This window comes from Elephas maximus, chromosome 9 (genome assembly GCF_024166365.1).
Source record: "Elephas maximus indicus isolate mEleMax1 chromosome 9, mEleMax1 primary haplotype, whole genome shotgun sequence".
Taxonomy (NCBI): Eukaryota; Metazoa; Chordata; class Mammalia; order Proboscidea; family Elephantidae; genus Elephas; species Elephas maximus.
In genome coordinates this window covers 76,505,727-76,522,131 of record NC_064827.1, presented here as the reverse complement: position 1 = coordinate 76,522,131, position 16,405 = coordinate 76,505,727, and the positions used below count along the sequence as shown (strand labels likewise).

At 41.0% G+C, this 16,405-nt stretch overlaps 1 protein-coding gene across 10 annotated transcripts in view; it reads left to right on the top strand.

The window, feature by feature from the left end:
* MAPKAP1 (MAPK associated protein 1) overlaps positions 1–16,405 on the top strand; it is a 270,520-nt gene that overhangs the window by 149,824 nt on the left and 104,291 nt on the right. For all 10 annotated transcript variants that reach the window (XM_049895371.1, XM_049895368.1, XM_049895372.1 and 7 more), the window contains exon 7: positions 15,725–15,834. In XM_049895371.1, the coding sequence (XP_049751328.1) occupies positions 15,725–15,834 (110 nt within the window). The remainder of the gene's footprint in view (positions 1–15,724; positions 15,835–16,405) is intronic.

The following is a 16,405-nucleotide window of genomic DNA, read 5'->3' as shown; positions in this document are numbered from 1 at the left end:
AGGATAGAGTAGAACTGCCCGATAGGGTTTCCAAGGAGCACTTGGTGAATTTGAACTGCCAACCTTTTGGTTACCAGCTGTAGCTCTTAACCACTACGCCACCAAGGTTTCCTTTGTAATTCAAGGAAATGCCAAATATTGGTTAGAAGTTAGTGAAATAAAAATGTAATTTTTGTCCAGTCAAAGTACAGAGCACTTGAGTTTTATCCACATGTCCCCAGTTGTTAGCCTTTAGGCCTTACTCTAACCTAAGCTCTTCTGGGCTACTCTGTCCTGGCCACCTCCTGGGAACAGTAGCGATCCCTTTGGCACCCCCTGCTGTTACTAACCAGGAAGTTCAATAGCCAAAAGAGGGATTGCTTTAGGGGACATTTTCCCTTTTTCTTTGAAACATCCAGCCTTTGTGTGAGATTTTTACAAAAAATAGGATTATGCTACCTATCATATTTTGGATCTTTTTAACTTTGAGCAAAGCAATAATACTTGACTGCCTGGGGGAGGGCTGGGGGTAGAGTCTCAGGCTTTTGTAATGGCCATCTCATCTCTACTATGAAGTCGGTTTGGTGTATGTAACAGTGACATACTTTCCCATTTTTTTATATTTCAGAGGCACTAAAACAACTTTAAAGAATATTTAAAATAATTTAAACAGTATTAAATGTTCCCTTCATCCTAATACAACTATTTTCATTTTTATATAATTGTTACCATATATATTATGTATTACTTATTATCATTTACATATTTGTTTTTTTATTTAATGTTATAAATATATCCATATTTGTTCTTAATTCATACAGTCTGCACTTAATGATGTGCCAGGGCTCTAGTCAGAGATAATTCTCACCCTCATGGAATTTAATGTCTAGTGGAGAGATAGCTGTTAAGGAGATCATTAAAGTGTGATGAGCCGCAGGAAAGAAAAATGTACAGGGTACAGTGGAAGCCTATTACAGGATGTTTAGGTGGTTTCCTTGTTTTGGTTTTAGTACATGATTCTATAAAACCCAAAACCCAGTGCCGTCAAGTCGATTCCGTCTCATAGCAACCCTATAGGACAGAGTAGAACTGCTCCATAGAGTTTTCCAAGGAGGCCTGGCGGATTCCAGCTGGGTTTCCCATGATTCTATACTGACAGTCATTGCCTATATCATATTCCTTTTATTTCTGTTGAATTACTTACTTAGGATAACTTCCTGTGAGTAAGATTATTAGTCAGAGAGCAGAAACATCATTAGGCTCTTATTTTATATTTTCATGTAGCCTTCTGAAAGATGTACCAATTTATAATGCTACAAACAATTTATAGACCCATTTTTTTTTTAATCTTATCATCATCAAGTATTTTCACTAAAAGTTTTTTCTTTCTACTTTCTGTTTTTGAGACCTGGTGGCACAGTGGTTAAGAGCTTCGCTGCTAACCAAAAGATTGGCAGTTCGAATCCACCAACCACTCCTTGGAAACCCTGTGGAGCCGTTCTACTCTGTCCTATAGGGTTGCTATGAGTTAGAATCAACTCAGTGGCAATGGGTTTGGTTTGGGGTTACTTTTTATTTTAAAAGGTATTGGTATTTCAGTAGTTTTTATTTGCATTTTTGTTGTTTATTAATAAGCAACATAGAAGAATTGTGTTCTCTTCACTACATAATTTTTATCCCATAAATATTAGCATATGATTATAGCCGTCTTTTGAACTGAAGGTTCTTTTTAAAGCAGGAGACTTTAAAACAATGGTTTTCAGTAGATTGGGGCTGGGAGTGGAATGGACATACCTTCCCAGGAGAGGCATCAAAGACTACACAGTGTTTGACTACAAGCCCCGCTTTCCCAAGAATGGGGAAATAAGTAGGCAGAGAATAACAACTGCTTTAAACTTGATGTCTTTCTTTTCTCACCCTGAATTACTCCCACTTCTGCGTTCTACGCCCAGACATACACACTTCAGCCAATCCTCTTTCTGTTTTAAAGTTCAAAAGGGTTTGTTTGACACGTCTGCAGTGTTTCTGAAAACACGAGGTAAAGTGAAATCTTTATACTTGAGCATTTAGAACAAAAGCGTTAATAAATTTTCTATTCTTTTTCTCAGTTATCTGATGAAATAGTACAGATTACTGGCCATTTGCTCTATTAGTATTTTCTTGGTTCAGCAATGTCCCATTTGCCTTTCTGGTCTATATTGTAAGTTAGCAAGGCCCCTCCTGCAAATGCAGGAGAGAGCATACCTTTAGGAATCTCCAGGGATGTGCTCAAAGTTTCAGATAGAGAAATCCCAGCAAAATAAGTAAAGCTGTAGCTCCTTCTCGTCTTCATTTCCTTCCATTCCTCCTTGCATCTCTCTCCCAGTGGAGAGCGGACAGCAAGTGGCTAGGAATACACTGAACTGAACCAGGGAAAGGGGCTAGGTTTGATGATAGGGAATGAACTAATATTTACTGAGAGCTGCTATGCGTATGTTACCTTATTTAATCTCAGGATACCCAAGTAAGGTAAAAAAGTAAGGTAAGGTAGGTGTTAGTATGACTACTTCAGAGACATGGAAACTAAGACCGAGCACTGTTGGGTTTAACCCTGTGTGACTTCAAAGTCCGTGCTCTTTATAACACCCTGCCGAGGGCTTCAGGTGAGGAGTAGGGAAATCTAGTGTTGATCTAGTCGTTCAAGTGAATCCCATTGTGTTAAGGCCAACTTTAGCAGGTATGGTAGTTAAGAGCATGGCATTCTCTGGAGCCAAACTGCTTGGGCTCCAGTCCTAACCTTGCCCTTATTGGCATGTGTGATGTTGGATGAGTTAACTTTTCTATGTCTCAGTTAAATGGAGAAAATAATAATACCTACCTCACAGAGTGGTTGTGAGGATTGAATAAGTTACTATACGTAAAGCACTTAGAACAGTTCTTGGTATATGTAAGCATTATCTAAGTGTTTGCTGCTGTTATTATTATGAATAAAAATCATTTGAGGACAGAAACTAGATCATCTGTGCCCACAACATCCAGCATAGCAGCATTACTCTAGTAGGTAGGCCACAAATATTTCTTGAATGGGTGGCTGAATAGATCTCTTTGTGGCTTCTACATTTTTCTTCTTTGTGTACTCTCTTTTCTAGCAGGGGACAGACAGTTTGGGTGATGTTGCTCAACTGCACTGAAAGGCTGAATTGGAATAACATGTGCTGAATGTGGGGGGTGGAGGGGACATTAAGGATCTGCAGACTTTCGAGTTAGTCCTCTTCTGGGCAGACATCCTCTAAGACAGTAGCAAGACCATAAACTCCTTAAAGAAAGAGAGGTCACTGTCTTTTTTATGTATGTATTCTTAGCACCCAGCACAAGGTTTGGAAGGAGTAAGTGAATCTTCAGGTGTCTGTGGGCTGCCTGGAGGGTCCTTGGCCAAGCTCTATGTCCTACCTTGCTTTCTAAGCCTTCTTAACCTCTTCTACAGCCCTGTCCCTGACTTGGATACCAAGAAGCAGCCCCAGGTTGTCTTCTGGCCTTTAGAAGCCCTCAACACCACCCAAAACTAGAAGGGCCCAATTTACCCTCTTTCCCTACTTCAAATGAGGCAGTACAGGCATTGCAGTTAGGCAAACCAGGGTTCAAGTCTCAGCATCACCTGTGGCGTGCTACAGGAACTTTGTCAATTTTATTTACCTGTGAGTAAATCTCAGTTTTTTAATCTGTAAATGGTGATAATAACCACCTCATGGAATTGTGAGAAATTTTCTTAAATATAAGTAATGTATAGACCTCTTTTAAAGGAAAATAAATTCTCCTGAAGCCTCAATGTTTATCCAAATTAGTTTTGTTATAATGCCTCTTAGATACATACAGATGTAAAGTCCTAGCTATAAATTCCATATGTCTTTATAGAACCCAAACAATATTACAAATTAAATACAAATAAAACTATAATATTAGGTTAACTTTAATGCAACAGATGATGTTTTGCTGAAATTAAATCACTAATGTTGGGTTTGGTGGGTGTTAGATGTTTTTAGTAGTCAATTTGAGCCTTCTGATTTTCATCGAAACATCATGATTACGATGTTACTATTTGTCTTTTAAACAGTGAATACATTTTTAATTCAAAACCCAGTGCCGTGGAGTTAGCAGTCCTTTATTTTAACGGCCCAGTTGATTTATAGTACATCCCCCTCAAAATTTTAAATGTTCTTTCCTGAAAATTTTTCTTTGCATTTATCATACCATACTTTTTACTAGGATGATCGATTCATCTTGGCTTGCTCAGAATTTACTTTCTCGCTTTTAAAATTAAAAGGCTTGCATCCTCACCTCCCCCCCCTCAGTCTCAGGTGAACAAGGACAGTTGGTCACCCTGCTTTCTGCTATTGCCAATTGGCATATACATAGGTGGGTTCTCTGCGTGATTGATACCTGCACAGTGTGATTTTGCCACCACAGAGCATGAATTCTTTAGAGGTCAGGTCAGCCAGCGTGTGCTGCAAAGAGTCTTGTGCCAGCTAAATTCTCCCACCACTTTTCTCTGTTAAGCAAACCACTTTTGCATGCAGCTTATAGTGCTGCCATTTGGCCTTTACTAAGTCTGTTAGTGATGTCAAATAACTCTTGCTGCCTTAATATACAGTCTCCTAAATCTCAGCTGGCAAACTTTTTCTGTAAAGGGTCTGATGGTAAATATTTTAGGTTTGTGGGCCACCTGGTCTCCGTAACTTCTCAACTCTGCCATTATGGCACAGAAGTAGCCATAAACAATACTAACAATACAAAACAATAATGGACATAGGTTAGATTTATTTGCTAACCACTGGTTTATCCCAATAAGTTTATTTCTTGTTCACATCACTTTGATGAGGGTCAAGTGGCTTTCCTGGCTATTTCTCCACCACGTAGTGACTCAGGGCTCCCCAGCTGGGTGAGCAATAGGGGGGAGCATGGAAGACTGGGAGTAGCCTGTGTTTTAAAAAGAAGATGTTTGTGTTTGTGCATGTGTGTGTGTGAGATCTTCATTGAATTAAAAGCAAACTTTTTAAATTGTGGAACTTGTTTTAAAAAAAAAAAGTTGCTAGTAGAAAGCCTGTAAATTCATTTGTTGGCCCCTGGGGGCAGTCCTGGAGAATCTTTGGTGGGTTTTTTTTTTACCTTTTGGGTTATTTTTTATTATACAGTTAATACATGTTCAATTTAGAAAATAGAATTGTTTCTTCATACAAAAGAAAATAAAAAATTTCTATTCATTCCTTCATGCAAAGATAATTATTATATTTATATTAAAAGAGTAGCTAGTTAAGTGAATCCCTAATTAGAAAACCGTTGATGGAAAAGAATGTGGATCTGGACGCCCTCTGATGTTCTTACTGACTCAGAACTAGACCCAGCCTTCCACTGCAGGGCCCTCGTGCCCCAGGAAACCCCTGGAAATAAAGCTGATGTTTGGGAAGGGAGAATGGATTACTCTGACAGCTTGCAAATTAGGAGCCTGCTAATGGGAACCACCTCCTTTACCAAATAGGCTGACTGATTTCTATTTCTTAAGTTATTCATTGTTCTTGATTGATTTGGACAAAGGAAAGGGTGAGATGTAGGAAATAAACAGCATATAAACAGGAGTCCCTAACTTGCCGATTGCAAACTACTCTGAGCCTTAGCATCGATGATGTTTAGATAGTGGAGGGGAGGGATGTTTGGGATTGGCTGGTTCCCAAGGATGGATAAAGAGCTGGATCGCCGCTGGTGCCCAACATCTGAAGAAGTGTTTCCTGCCAGCAGTGACCAAGCCAAGGCCTTCTGTCCCTTTAGACATAGTGGGACAAGGGAGAGTGGGATCTTAGAATGAACTAGGTAGTCCTCAAGGAGAGGGACCTGCCTTGTCCCATCACCTTCTCCCATCCTGCAGCACAGGGCTAATTCAGCCAAGACTTTGTGAAACTGAATTGAGTTCAGAAATGGCAGTGTCGAAAGGAACTGTAGTGGTGTCATTCCATTGCATGTGTTGACGTTAGTGTTTCATGTCAGGATCCTACTCCGGAGTTGGGAATAAGGGCTTTTAGGGGAAGAAGAGTCAAGGCCAATAAAAATGGACAGACTCCCCATAGATCAGAAATCATTAAAAACAATTAACCTGCCCTTTTATGTATTTCCCTTAAAATATTTAATAGGTGGATGTGGGGAAGGAACAGTTCTAATCTAGAGCTACCAAACAAACAACAAAAAAAACAAAGCCATTGCCATTGAGTTGCTTCCAACTCATAGCGACCCTATAGGACAGAGTAGAACTGCCCCCTAGGGTTTCCAAGGAGCAGCTGGTGGATTCGAAATGCTGACCTTTTGATTAGCAGCCAGCTGCTTAACCAGTGCACCATCAGGACTCCTAAGAGCTACAGAGCAGAGGAAGTAGAATCCAGTTAAGGTTTTGCTGTTTGGGAAGGGGGCCATGGTGAGGAGTGGGGGGTGGAGTAGCGGAGGGTCTTGCAGTGTGGCCCAGAGGGCTCCCAGAGATACATCATGGCCTCTCTTGAGTCTACATAAAGGGAAAATACAGAACTCAAACTCTAATAAAAAGACCAGACTAAACGGTCTGACTGAGACTGGAGGAACCCCAGAAGGTGTGGCCTCCAGACTCTCTGTTAACCCAGAGCTATAACCATTCCTGAAGCCAACTCTTCAGACAAAGAATAGACTGCACTATAAGACATAAAATGATACTCGTGAGCAGTGTGCTTCTTAGTTCAAGTAGATGCACGAGACCAAATTGGCAGCTCCTGTCTGGAGGGGACATGAGAAGGCAGAAACGGATAGGAGCTGGATGAACGGACATGGGAAATCCGGGGTGGAAAGGAGGAATGTGCAGTCACATTATAGGGAAAGCAACTAGGGCCACATAACAAGGTGTGTATAAATTTTTGTATGAGAAACTAATTTGAGCTGTAAACTTTCACCAAAGCACAATAAAAATAAATAAAGCGTGTCCTAGGTTTATCGCACTTTCCTATGTGAGTGCTTTTCGAAAGGGTTGATACTTTTAGTTTACTTCCTGATGGCGCCTTTAACATATACCCCAAGTGAAGAGGCTTTTTATTAAAAGGCATCATTACCTTGAAGTCTTTCCTACTCTTGTATGGTATTGCTTTGCAGTCTGAAAAGGAGAAGAAAAAGGAAATAGTGTTTTGTACACCCACTCAGTTTTATGTACCTAGTATCCGTGCCCCTCCCCTTTTTTAATTGTGCTTTAGGTGAAAGTTTACAGCACGAATTAGTTTCTTATTCAAAAACTGATACACAAATTGTTTGTGACATTGGTTGCAATCCCCACATTGTGTCAGCTCTCTTCCCCTTTTCCTTTCCACCTGGGTTTCTCATGTGCATTCGTTCAGTTTTCCTGTGCCTTCTGCGTTTTCGTCTTTGCCTTTTGGCAGTGTTGCCCACTTGGTCCTATATACATATTTGAACTAAGAAGCACATTCCTCATGTGTGCCTGTCTAATAATCTTTGACTGAAAGGCGAACTTTGGGAGTGGCTTCAGTTCTGGGTTAGAAGGGTATCTGGGAACCATAGTCTCGGGGGTTCCTTTAGCCTCTGTCAGACCAGTAAGTCTGTTCTTTTGCTTTTGTGTATGTGAGTTTGAATTTTGTTCTACATTTTTCTTCCACTCTGTCCATGTCTCTTTATCGTGGTCCCAGTCAGAGTGGTCAATGGTGGTAGCTGGGCACCAGCTAGTTCTTCTGGGTTCAGGCTTTTGGAGGCTGTGGTTCATGTGGTCCATTAGTCTTTTGGACTAGTATTTTCCTTGTGTCTTTGGTATTCTTCATTCTCCTTTTCTCTGGATGGGATGGGACCTGTAGATGTATCTTGGATGGCCATTCGCAAGGTTTTAAGACCCCAGGTGCTACTCATCAAAGTAGGATGTAGAACATTTTCTTTATGAGCTACGTTATGCCAATTGACCTACACGTTCCCCAAGACCATGGTCGCCAGCCCAAACCCCAATATAGTATCCATTACCTTATTTAATCTTTATAAACAACTCATTTTTATATATGAGGTAGGATCAGAGACAGGTAATTACCCAAGGTCTTTACTATTTGTAAGAAAATTTGTAAGAGACAGAGCTAAAATAGGATAATTTTTAAAAGATGCCTTTGTTCTTTCTAATCACATATGACAATATGGCATAAATTATCCTAGTTATTTATTGTTTGCTTGAGTCATAGAGGACCAACTGTGTGTTGTGTCTTTTCATTCTGTTGTATTAGCAAACATTTTCATTGTCCAGATTGTTCTCATGTATGGAAATGTAACATATGCAAGCCTGTTTAATTTTGTATTTGTAAATCTGACTTGATTTCCTTTTTGGCAACAGCTACTGTCTAGAGAAAAAAAAAGCCTTTTCTTTGTGTCTGTTTAAAGTGACAGAAATACTGGAGCAAGTAATAAAGATGGAAAGCATTAATTGTATACTTCTAAGAATTTAAAGGTCAGACAAGCTAAATATGTATGTTTTTCTCACTGGAATGTCTGCCTGTTGGAATTATGCCAGGATATGCTTTGTACCTACAATGAAAGTACAAAATTTAGATAGCCATCAGCTTATTTAGTATCCAAAGATCATGTCAGATTGTTGCTTTCGTTGCTATATATCTTAAAAGTTTAGGACTCACATTTCTAACATTAATATGATTTGTTTCATGATGCACCCCCTTTGGCTGTGTTTAGTTACTGTGTCTCATTTTGATTTCCTCTGTTCTCCCCTCAGCTTATGTTGGAGTCTGTCAGCGGCTGCTATGTACATGTCAGGCTAGTGACTTGTAATGTTTATTAATACAATGTCAGTCTTGCTGTTAAAAAAAACTGTGATGCTTCTTAGAAGGTTGCGATAGAACGTAGCGTTTGATTTCCAGATCCTGTCTGCACTGCATGGTGAATACATTCGCAGATGTTATGCAGTTCACTGACCTGACAGTTACGGAACTCCGCCTGGGACCCCATTTCAGCAGGACATATTTAAACAGAAACAGTTTGCAAAACTTTACACACTTAAACTCCTGCCAAGGCAAACTGTTAGCCACTTGAGTTTGTTATAAATACCCAGTGGCAGTGGTTGGAAGTAGCCCACAGTGTGTTTTATATTCTGAACTGAATGTGAATGTCTTTGCGGTTATATAGAGTAGTAAATAATTGAGTTTGATTAGGGAGAGGGACCTCATTATCCCCCACCTGTGCCCAGCTGGAAGGGGAGGGTCGAAATGAAGCCATTAGCTGTCTCTCTTACTGGCATCTCAAAGAGCTCAAATACATCTGTGTCTTATTTTCTTTTCTGGCACAATCAGTCGAGCAAGCTAAGCAGGCATGACCGGATTTGGCAAGTCCCAAGGACTCTGGCAAAGATACACAAGGAGAAGGCGGAGGGCAGTCATTTTGGCTTCTCACTGCCCATTAGTCTAGCGAGTTATGTTTTTTGGAAAATGTTTTGAAAAAGAGTACTTTGTCCAATGTCAAACATTGCAGGCTAACAATATACTTTGATCTTTTTAAAAAATTTTGTCAGTGCAAGGGGAAACAAAATGTGGCATTCACACTAGTGTAAACTCTCCTTATGGATAAAGTAATTCCCAAAGGACTTATTTTAAAGCAGGCATGCTGCAGTTATTACAAGACTTTCTCTTGCTCATATATTTTCATTTTCAACCTTGAAGTGCTGGAGAATGAACATGCATAGAATTGGGACCAGAGCAGGTTGGGAAGTAGAGGAGTGTGTCTTCATCACTATTATGAACTGGTCGGAACTGGAGAATCAAGCTACTCTTGGCAGCTCTTTGCCGCTTCCACAACCTGAGACTGTGCTCATGAAACCATGACATTGTCCAAGGTCTTTCAAGAAGGGATTTTGTAGGTTATGTGGTTAGTGTAAGAGTCAGAGCATTTAGAACCAAACTGAATTTGTTACAGTAGAAATTGAGCCTTTTCTGCAGATTGGCCAGTGGTTCCAGCCTGAAGGTGTACTCTGTGGATGTCACTTTTTCCCCTGAGCCTCAGATGTCCCCAGGACTTACTCCCTTCTGGGTTACAGAGGGCTTAAAAACACAGGCTTTGGAGTCTGGCTGACCTGGGTTCAATTTCTGGCTCTTGCACTTATTAACTATATAACTCCAAATAAGTGTTTTAACCTTGCCAAATCTCAATATCCTCTGAGTAATAGCACCTGCCTTTATTGAGAGAATTAAATAAGCAAAATAAGTGCTCAATAAATGTTGACTCTTGTCATTGTCTAGTCAGTGTATATAAAGCTTTATACATACGAAGAAAAGCCTATAGTTGTCATACTAATAATAACTATTGTTTATTAAGCATTCCTGATATGATAGGTATTATGGTAAATACTTTGTAAGTTTTTAGTCCTCATAGCAGTTTTACAGTCTAAGGATGATTATTATCTTCATTTTGTATGTAAGAAACCTGGAAGTTAGATTACATCGCTTACACTGTGGAAGTCAGTGCTGGGACTAAACCAGGCCACTTACTCTAGAGCTCGCTATGCTCTGCTGTCTTCTGGTGTTGCCAGTATCTTTCTTAGAGTGCCGTAGCGCTTTTGACTATGTTTTGAGACATCATCTCTGCTAAGAAGCTCCTTTGACTCCCTCACTCCCACCTGGCTGGGTGAAGTGCCCCTGAGTTTCGCCAGCGCTCTGAGCTTCCCTCCATCTTTGTGCTTACCATGCAGAACTATAATTGTTTGTTGTCTTCCTCTTCCACTGGACTGTGCTACTTGGGATAGAGACCATATTGTTGACTCCTGAATCCAAAATAGAAACTATAATAGATGAGTGATCTCAGGTAAATTACTAATGCCTCCAGCCTCAGTTTCTGTGAGATGGGTATAATAATAGTATCTGTCTTAGAATGGTGGGCAGCAGTGGTTCATTTATAGAATTCTCACCTTCCATGCAGGAGATCTGGGTTCAATTCCTGACCCGTGCACCTCATGCACAGCCACTGCCCATCTGTCAGTGGAGGCTTGTGTCTTGCTTTGATGCTGAACAGGTTTCAGCAGAACTTCCAGACTAAGATAGACTAGGAAGAAAGGCCAGTGATCTACATCTGAAAATCAGCCAGTGAGAATGCTGTAGATTGCAGTGGTCCAAATTGCAGCTGATTCTGGGGATGGTGCAAGACTGAGCAGCGTTTCATCCCATTGTGTATTGAGTCACCCTGAGTTGGGGGCTGACTCAAAACAGCTAACAACAACATCTCAGGATAGAGAGAGTTAATGCAGATAAAAAAAAAAAAAGCCTAACACAGCACCTGGTATGTAGTAAGTTTTCGCTCAATAGTAGGTTCTGCTGTATTGTTGTAATTGTTGAACAAATAACCTGTACTGTGCAAATCAAAAAACCCTTTTTAAAAATCTCATTGAATTTCTCTCCAACTCCACTATGATTCTGACTTCCACCATGTCTGTCCAAAGCCAATGAGTTAAGCTGAAGCGGAATATACCTGCTTTTGTGTTTCACTCTCTCAAAAAGGAAAAACTTGAAAACTGATCGCTGAATGCTTAGAATCAAATTCCTCTCTTTTGAACTTCAGGGGATTGATTCGTGACACCTGGACCAGAGGCTGCTCCCTGTTAGTGCCCCTGAAGGTTGCCACCATGCCCAGCAAATCGCATATTTTAATGGTCTGTGTTAACAATTCCAAGCAATGAGGGTTGAAATCCATTCCTTCAAATAAGCAATCTCTGCTCAGAGAAGAGGGGCTCAATGGGGCGGGGCGGGGGCAGGGCGCTCCTCTCTTGGGATAATGACCTGGGACAAGGGAAACAAAAGAGAGCTAACATGTGTAAAGTCCTCTTACTGTTTGCCAGCCTTACTGCCAGGTGCTTTGCATTCATTGTCTATTTTATGCTGGAAACAATTGTAGAGAAGTAGTTATTTTTTTGTTGTTGTGTGCCGTTGAGTCAATTCCAACTCATAGTGACCCTATAGGACAGAGTAGAACTGTCCCATAGGGTTTTCTAGGCTGTAATCTTCACAGGAGCAGATCGCCAGATCTTTTCTCCTGCAGAGCAGCTGGTGGGTTTGAACACTGGATCTTTCGATTAGCAGCCGAGTCCTTAACCATTGCACCATCAGGGAATTTCTCCTCATTTCATGCATGCAGCTGAGGTTCCCACGCGTTAAGGCAACATTTCAGTTAGCTGTGGAACCAGGATTTGAACCAGAGAGTACTTAACTCCCAGCCTGTGCTTTTTCCTCTCTAATATGCCCGCCAACTGGCTTCTGGTCCCATAAAAAATAGAATGTAAGCTTTTCAGACCAAAAGCTGTGCACCTATTTCCTTCCTGTCCCCTGTCACTTCTAGTTTAATACTTAGTACAGAAATACTCATTGAATGAATGTCAGGTTAATGCTGGTATAAAAACTTCTCTGTGGTAACTGAGTGGCTTTGCACTGGGACAGAGCTGAATTCCTCAAGTGAGTAATCTCTTTTTAAAGTGTCCATACATTTTTCGGTGGTTACAGGACTTGACAGGTCCTAACTTTGAATTGACTGAAGCACTCTTGGCAGCATTTAGTCAGCTCCCCTAAGTGGAGCTTCATCCTAAACCCAGCACAGGCAGCCCGAGGAGCTGCAGAAGGGCAGCCACTTCTGCTCATTGCACCTAGAATACCCTGCCCTGGGGGAAAACGAGTTGTCATGGGGAACAGGAGGAAGAGCACATTCTGAGATGTGTGTCTGTCTTTTTGTCCGTCTGCTCGTCCAGGGGCTAGCCACCGCCAGCACAGACCACCGCCAGCACAGACCACAACCAGCCCAGAATGTGGCATCACAAGGAAGGGAGGCAGGATTTGCATGTTCCCCTACCTGCTGCCAGCATTTCCCTCAAGATCATTGTCTTCTCAATCTCAGACCTGATGCCCTGTATCAAACAGGAGTGACTTTATAAGATGTATTTCAGCAGTTTTTTTTAAAGCCCATAGAAAATTCTGGATTTAAGAAATGAATCATAAAACCCAGCATGCTTGGAAGTCAAGCTGAAAATCGTGGCAGCAAGTTGCCATTTCCATTTATTAAATGGGAGCATAACTTAATAGTTGCAGCTAGGTGGATTCTGAGGACCAGTTCTATTCTGTGCTTTTATGTTTTAGAATCATGTATGTATATTACCCCAAAATCACAGTGTTACCCATTTTGCCCTCTGAAGTACAGTAGATTTGGAACAAGATCCAAAGTTTGCATTTGTCTGGAGGGAAAGAAGTGAGTGGCGTGTGGGACTGGCCTGGGGAAACTTTCATTAGGTCTGGTTGAGTGTGCAGTGCGTGGGTCAGAACCTCTTTCTCCTTTTAATGTGCACGTTTTTACTGAAATGGAGCCCCAGAGTAAGATACTGTACACTCGCAAAGGCACATTTTGAGCTCTGTGCGTGCTCCTTCCCTTCACTGTTGTTTTCATTTTCCTCTCATGAACCTTGCTACCCTGGCTTCAGCACGGAGGCTGTAAAGGAAGATGGAGAGCCGAGTTACCTCAGAATGATCACTATCGTTAACATTCACGGGTGGTTCACTTATCATTCCTGACTGCACAGACATGGCAGCCACTCGGAAGCGTCCGCAGGTGTAGCATGGTGATACATATTACATTGTGCCACAATGGATTTATGTATTCTGTAACAAAAGAAAAGTGTAATGAAAAAATACAGGAGGTGATCCTTTATTCTTCTACCACACAATTTATCAATAATGCCTGTGGATGATAAGTGCCAGGGATTTCCTCTGCTTGCTTTAACCTTGTCACCCAGGTACATTTTGGTAAAGTGACAGAAAAATACAGACTCGGGATTTTCCTCTGTTCAAAAATCTTTTAAAACGACACTTTTAATTTATGGAAGTTAGTCCAAATACAAGGCTTCCTTTTAAGCTTTTAGTTTGCCATTGCTGAAAAAGATAAACATGTTGGCTTGAAATAACGCTATCAGCAAGGAGCAGTTAGGAGGGAATGTAAGTAGTTTATAATCAGACTCAAATCTAAAATAGTTCAGGTGGAACTCAGGTGGATGGGAGCTCGTGAGGTCTAGGCCAGTACTAGTTTGCGAGTACCCGAGAAGTTGTGTTCCCTTTGTAGGCCCCCCTCATCCATTGCACAACATATTGTCACAGATGGAGCGCATACTGACTTCCGAGGAGAAAGCAGGGAAAGGCAAATCTGAATGTGGATGATTGGCATTTGTTCCAAACACACACTGGCCTAGGGCCAGAGCAAATACCCCTAAGTTTATAAATGCACAAGGCACTTTACATTTCAGTACTCTTGCCAAAGTATCACTTACTGCATCGCTCCCTAAATACAGTTTTTTAAAAAAGAGCTATTTCTTATTTTGCTTTGATCAGTAAAATAAACTTTTAAAGATTGTTCTGGGATGGGGTCCAGCTTCTGAGGTAAAGAATGGCTGGGACTCAGGCATGATTCAGTAACAAAGTGTTCAGTAAAATTAGCTTGACAGTTCTCAGGCCTGCTGTTCAATAGCAAGAACTTGACCAAGTTAAAATGGATGATCGTGCTAGCCAGACCAGCAACGGCTTTTGCTTTTTAACAAATGGAATGTCAAGGATTAAACAGCAAGCCGTATGGAGAGGAGGGGTGTGGAGATGTCTCTGTATTAGGGAAGCAAATTGGGTCCTTGGTTTTGAGATCAGCCCCCAGCCGCTGTGGAGAGCCAGCCACCTGGTTGGGTCCAGCCTAGGCTTAAGGCCCCTTCACAGCCCAACCTACCATTAGGAAGCTTTCCCAGGGCTTAGCTTGGGGCTTGGCTTTTCTTTCAGATATCTTGTCAGTATGAAGTTCTGCCATGTTTTTGGCCATGTTCCCTTTTGAGATTCTTACGGAGAAATGGGAATATGACCAAACTCCTTGTGGCAATTCCCATGTTCCATAGTTGGAAACTGGGTCCTGTTTGTTACATGAGCTATTTGGAATTGGCCTGTTTTGTTCCAGTGCCCGAGCATAGTGAGTAGTATTTGTGATATTTGCTTTTGCAGTTAACAGTCTTGATGAAGTTATACCTTACCCAGGAGATAGGCTTCTGTTTTTAAGGCACTTAATTCCTTACATGTTTTTTCTCTATCTAGATAAAGCTCCTCCCCCAATTTGATTGGCTGAAAGTTTACAAACAGTGTTAGTATTTTGCCTTATAATTATGCTTTAGCTGATGTGTTGTCTAACTCTCTAGGGCTAAGTAGATTAAAGGATTCCTTCTAAAGTGTATAGACTGTACATTTCAAAATATATATATTTATGTATCAGAGCCTTTTCCTTGTTCAAAATTGTTTGGGTATCATTTTTCCCCCACTTTCCAAGACGTTTTCCTCTGGGGCTCCATGAGCTTTAATATGGTGGTAGTATCTGCCTGCAGTGACCTCTGGTGACGCAAGTCAAGTTTATCAGTTGTCAACCCTTGCTGCAGGACTTGGCTTGGGAGCCAACACTAGGAACCCATGGTACTAGTAATCCACACAGACCAGTTAGGTTCAATTTGAGATAAATTAAAACCTTCCCTAACCCCAGCCTCTCCTCCACTTGGAATTCCTAGAACCAGAGTGCCTTTCTTTCTTGTTATTAGAAGTAGGTTTATTTAACCTGTTTTTAAATAATGGGCACTTAGATGTATACTTATTTTTAAACTTTCTTAAATACACTGAGTAGTATCTTTCTGGTTGAATGTTGGTGATGATTTAATATTTGTCTTTTCCTACAGAAATGCTGCTCATGGATTCTCCCTTATTCAGGTGGACAACACAAAGGTCACCATGAAGGAAATCTTGCTGAAGGCAGTGAAGCGAAGGAAAGGATCCCAGAAAATTTCAGGTGGGACAGTTAAATCATACTGTGGCCATAGATGCTTACTCCTTAGTTAAAAAGTGCATGTGTTTGGGGGTGGGGGGGAGAAAGAGATAGAAGTGAGAGAGAGAGAGAGAGTGTGTGTGTGTGTGTGTGTGTTTATTTGATGGCTGTCTAGATTGTTTAAGATACCATTGCTAGGTGGTTTGGGTAGCAGATCTAAAGAAAAAAAAAGTGATTTTAAGCTGCCCCCGTGTTCAGGGAAGGGGTTGGATCAGTAGCATATGTGAGAAGAATGTGTTTGTATCAGTTATAGAAGCTCAATCAATAATTTGTGGTAGACTAAGAGCTACTTGTGCTAACAGCTAGTTGGTGTAAAGCTGTCTTGAAAACGGAATCAGTCCGAAACTTGCAACGTTATTTTTCCCTTCACATTTTCACATAATTTTCCATGGGCGAAACTTTTAGTTGTTAATGTTTGGAGTATGGGAAGAAAAAGAGAGAGAGAGAGAAAAGTTCTTAGTTTTTACCAAATGAGGGCAACCTTAAAAAAAAAAAAAAATCACTTAATGTGCACACATACCTAGCTCCTCATTAC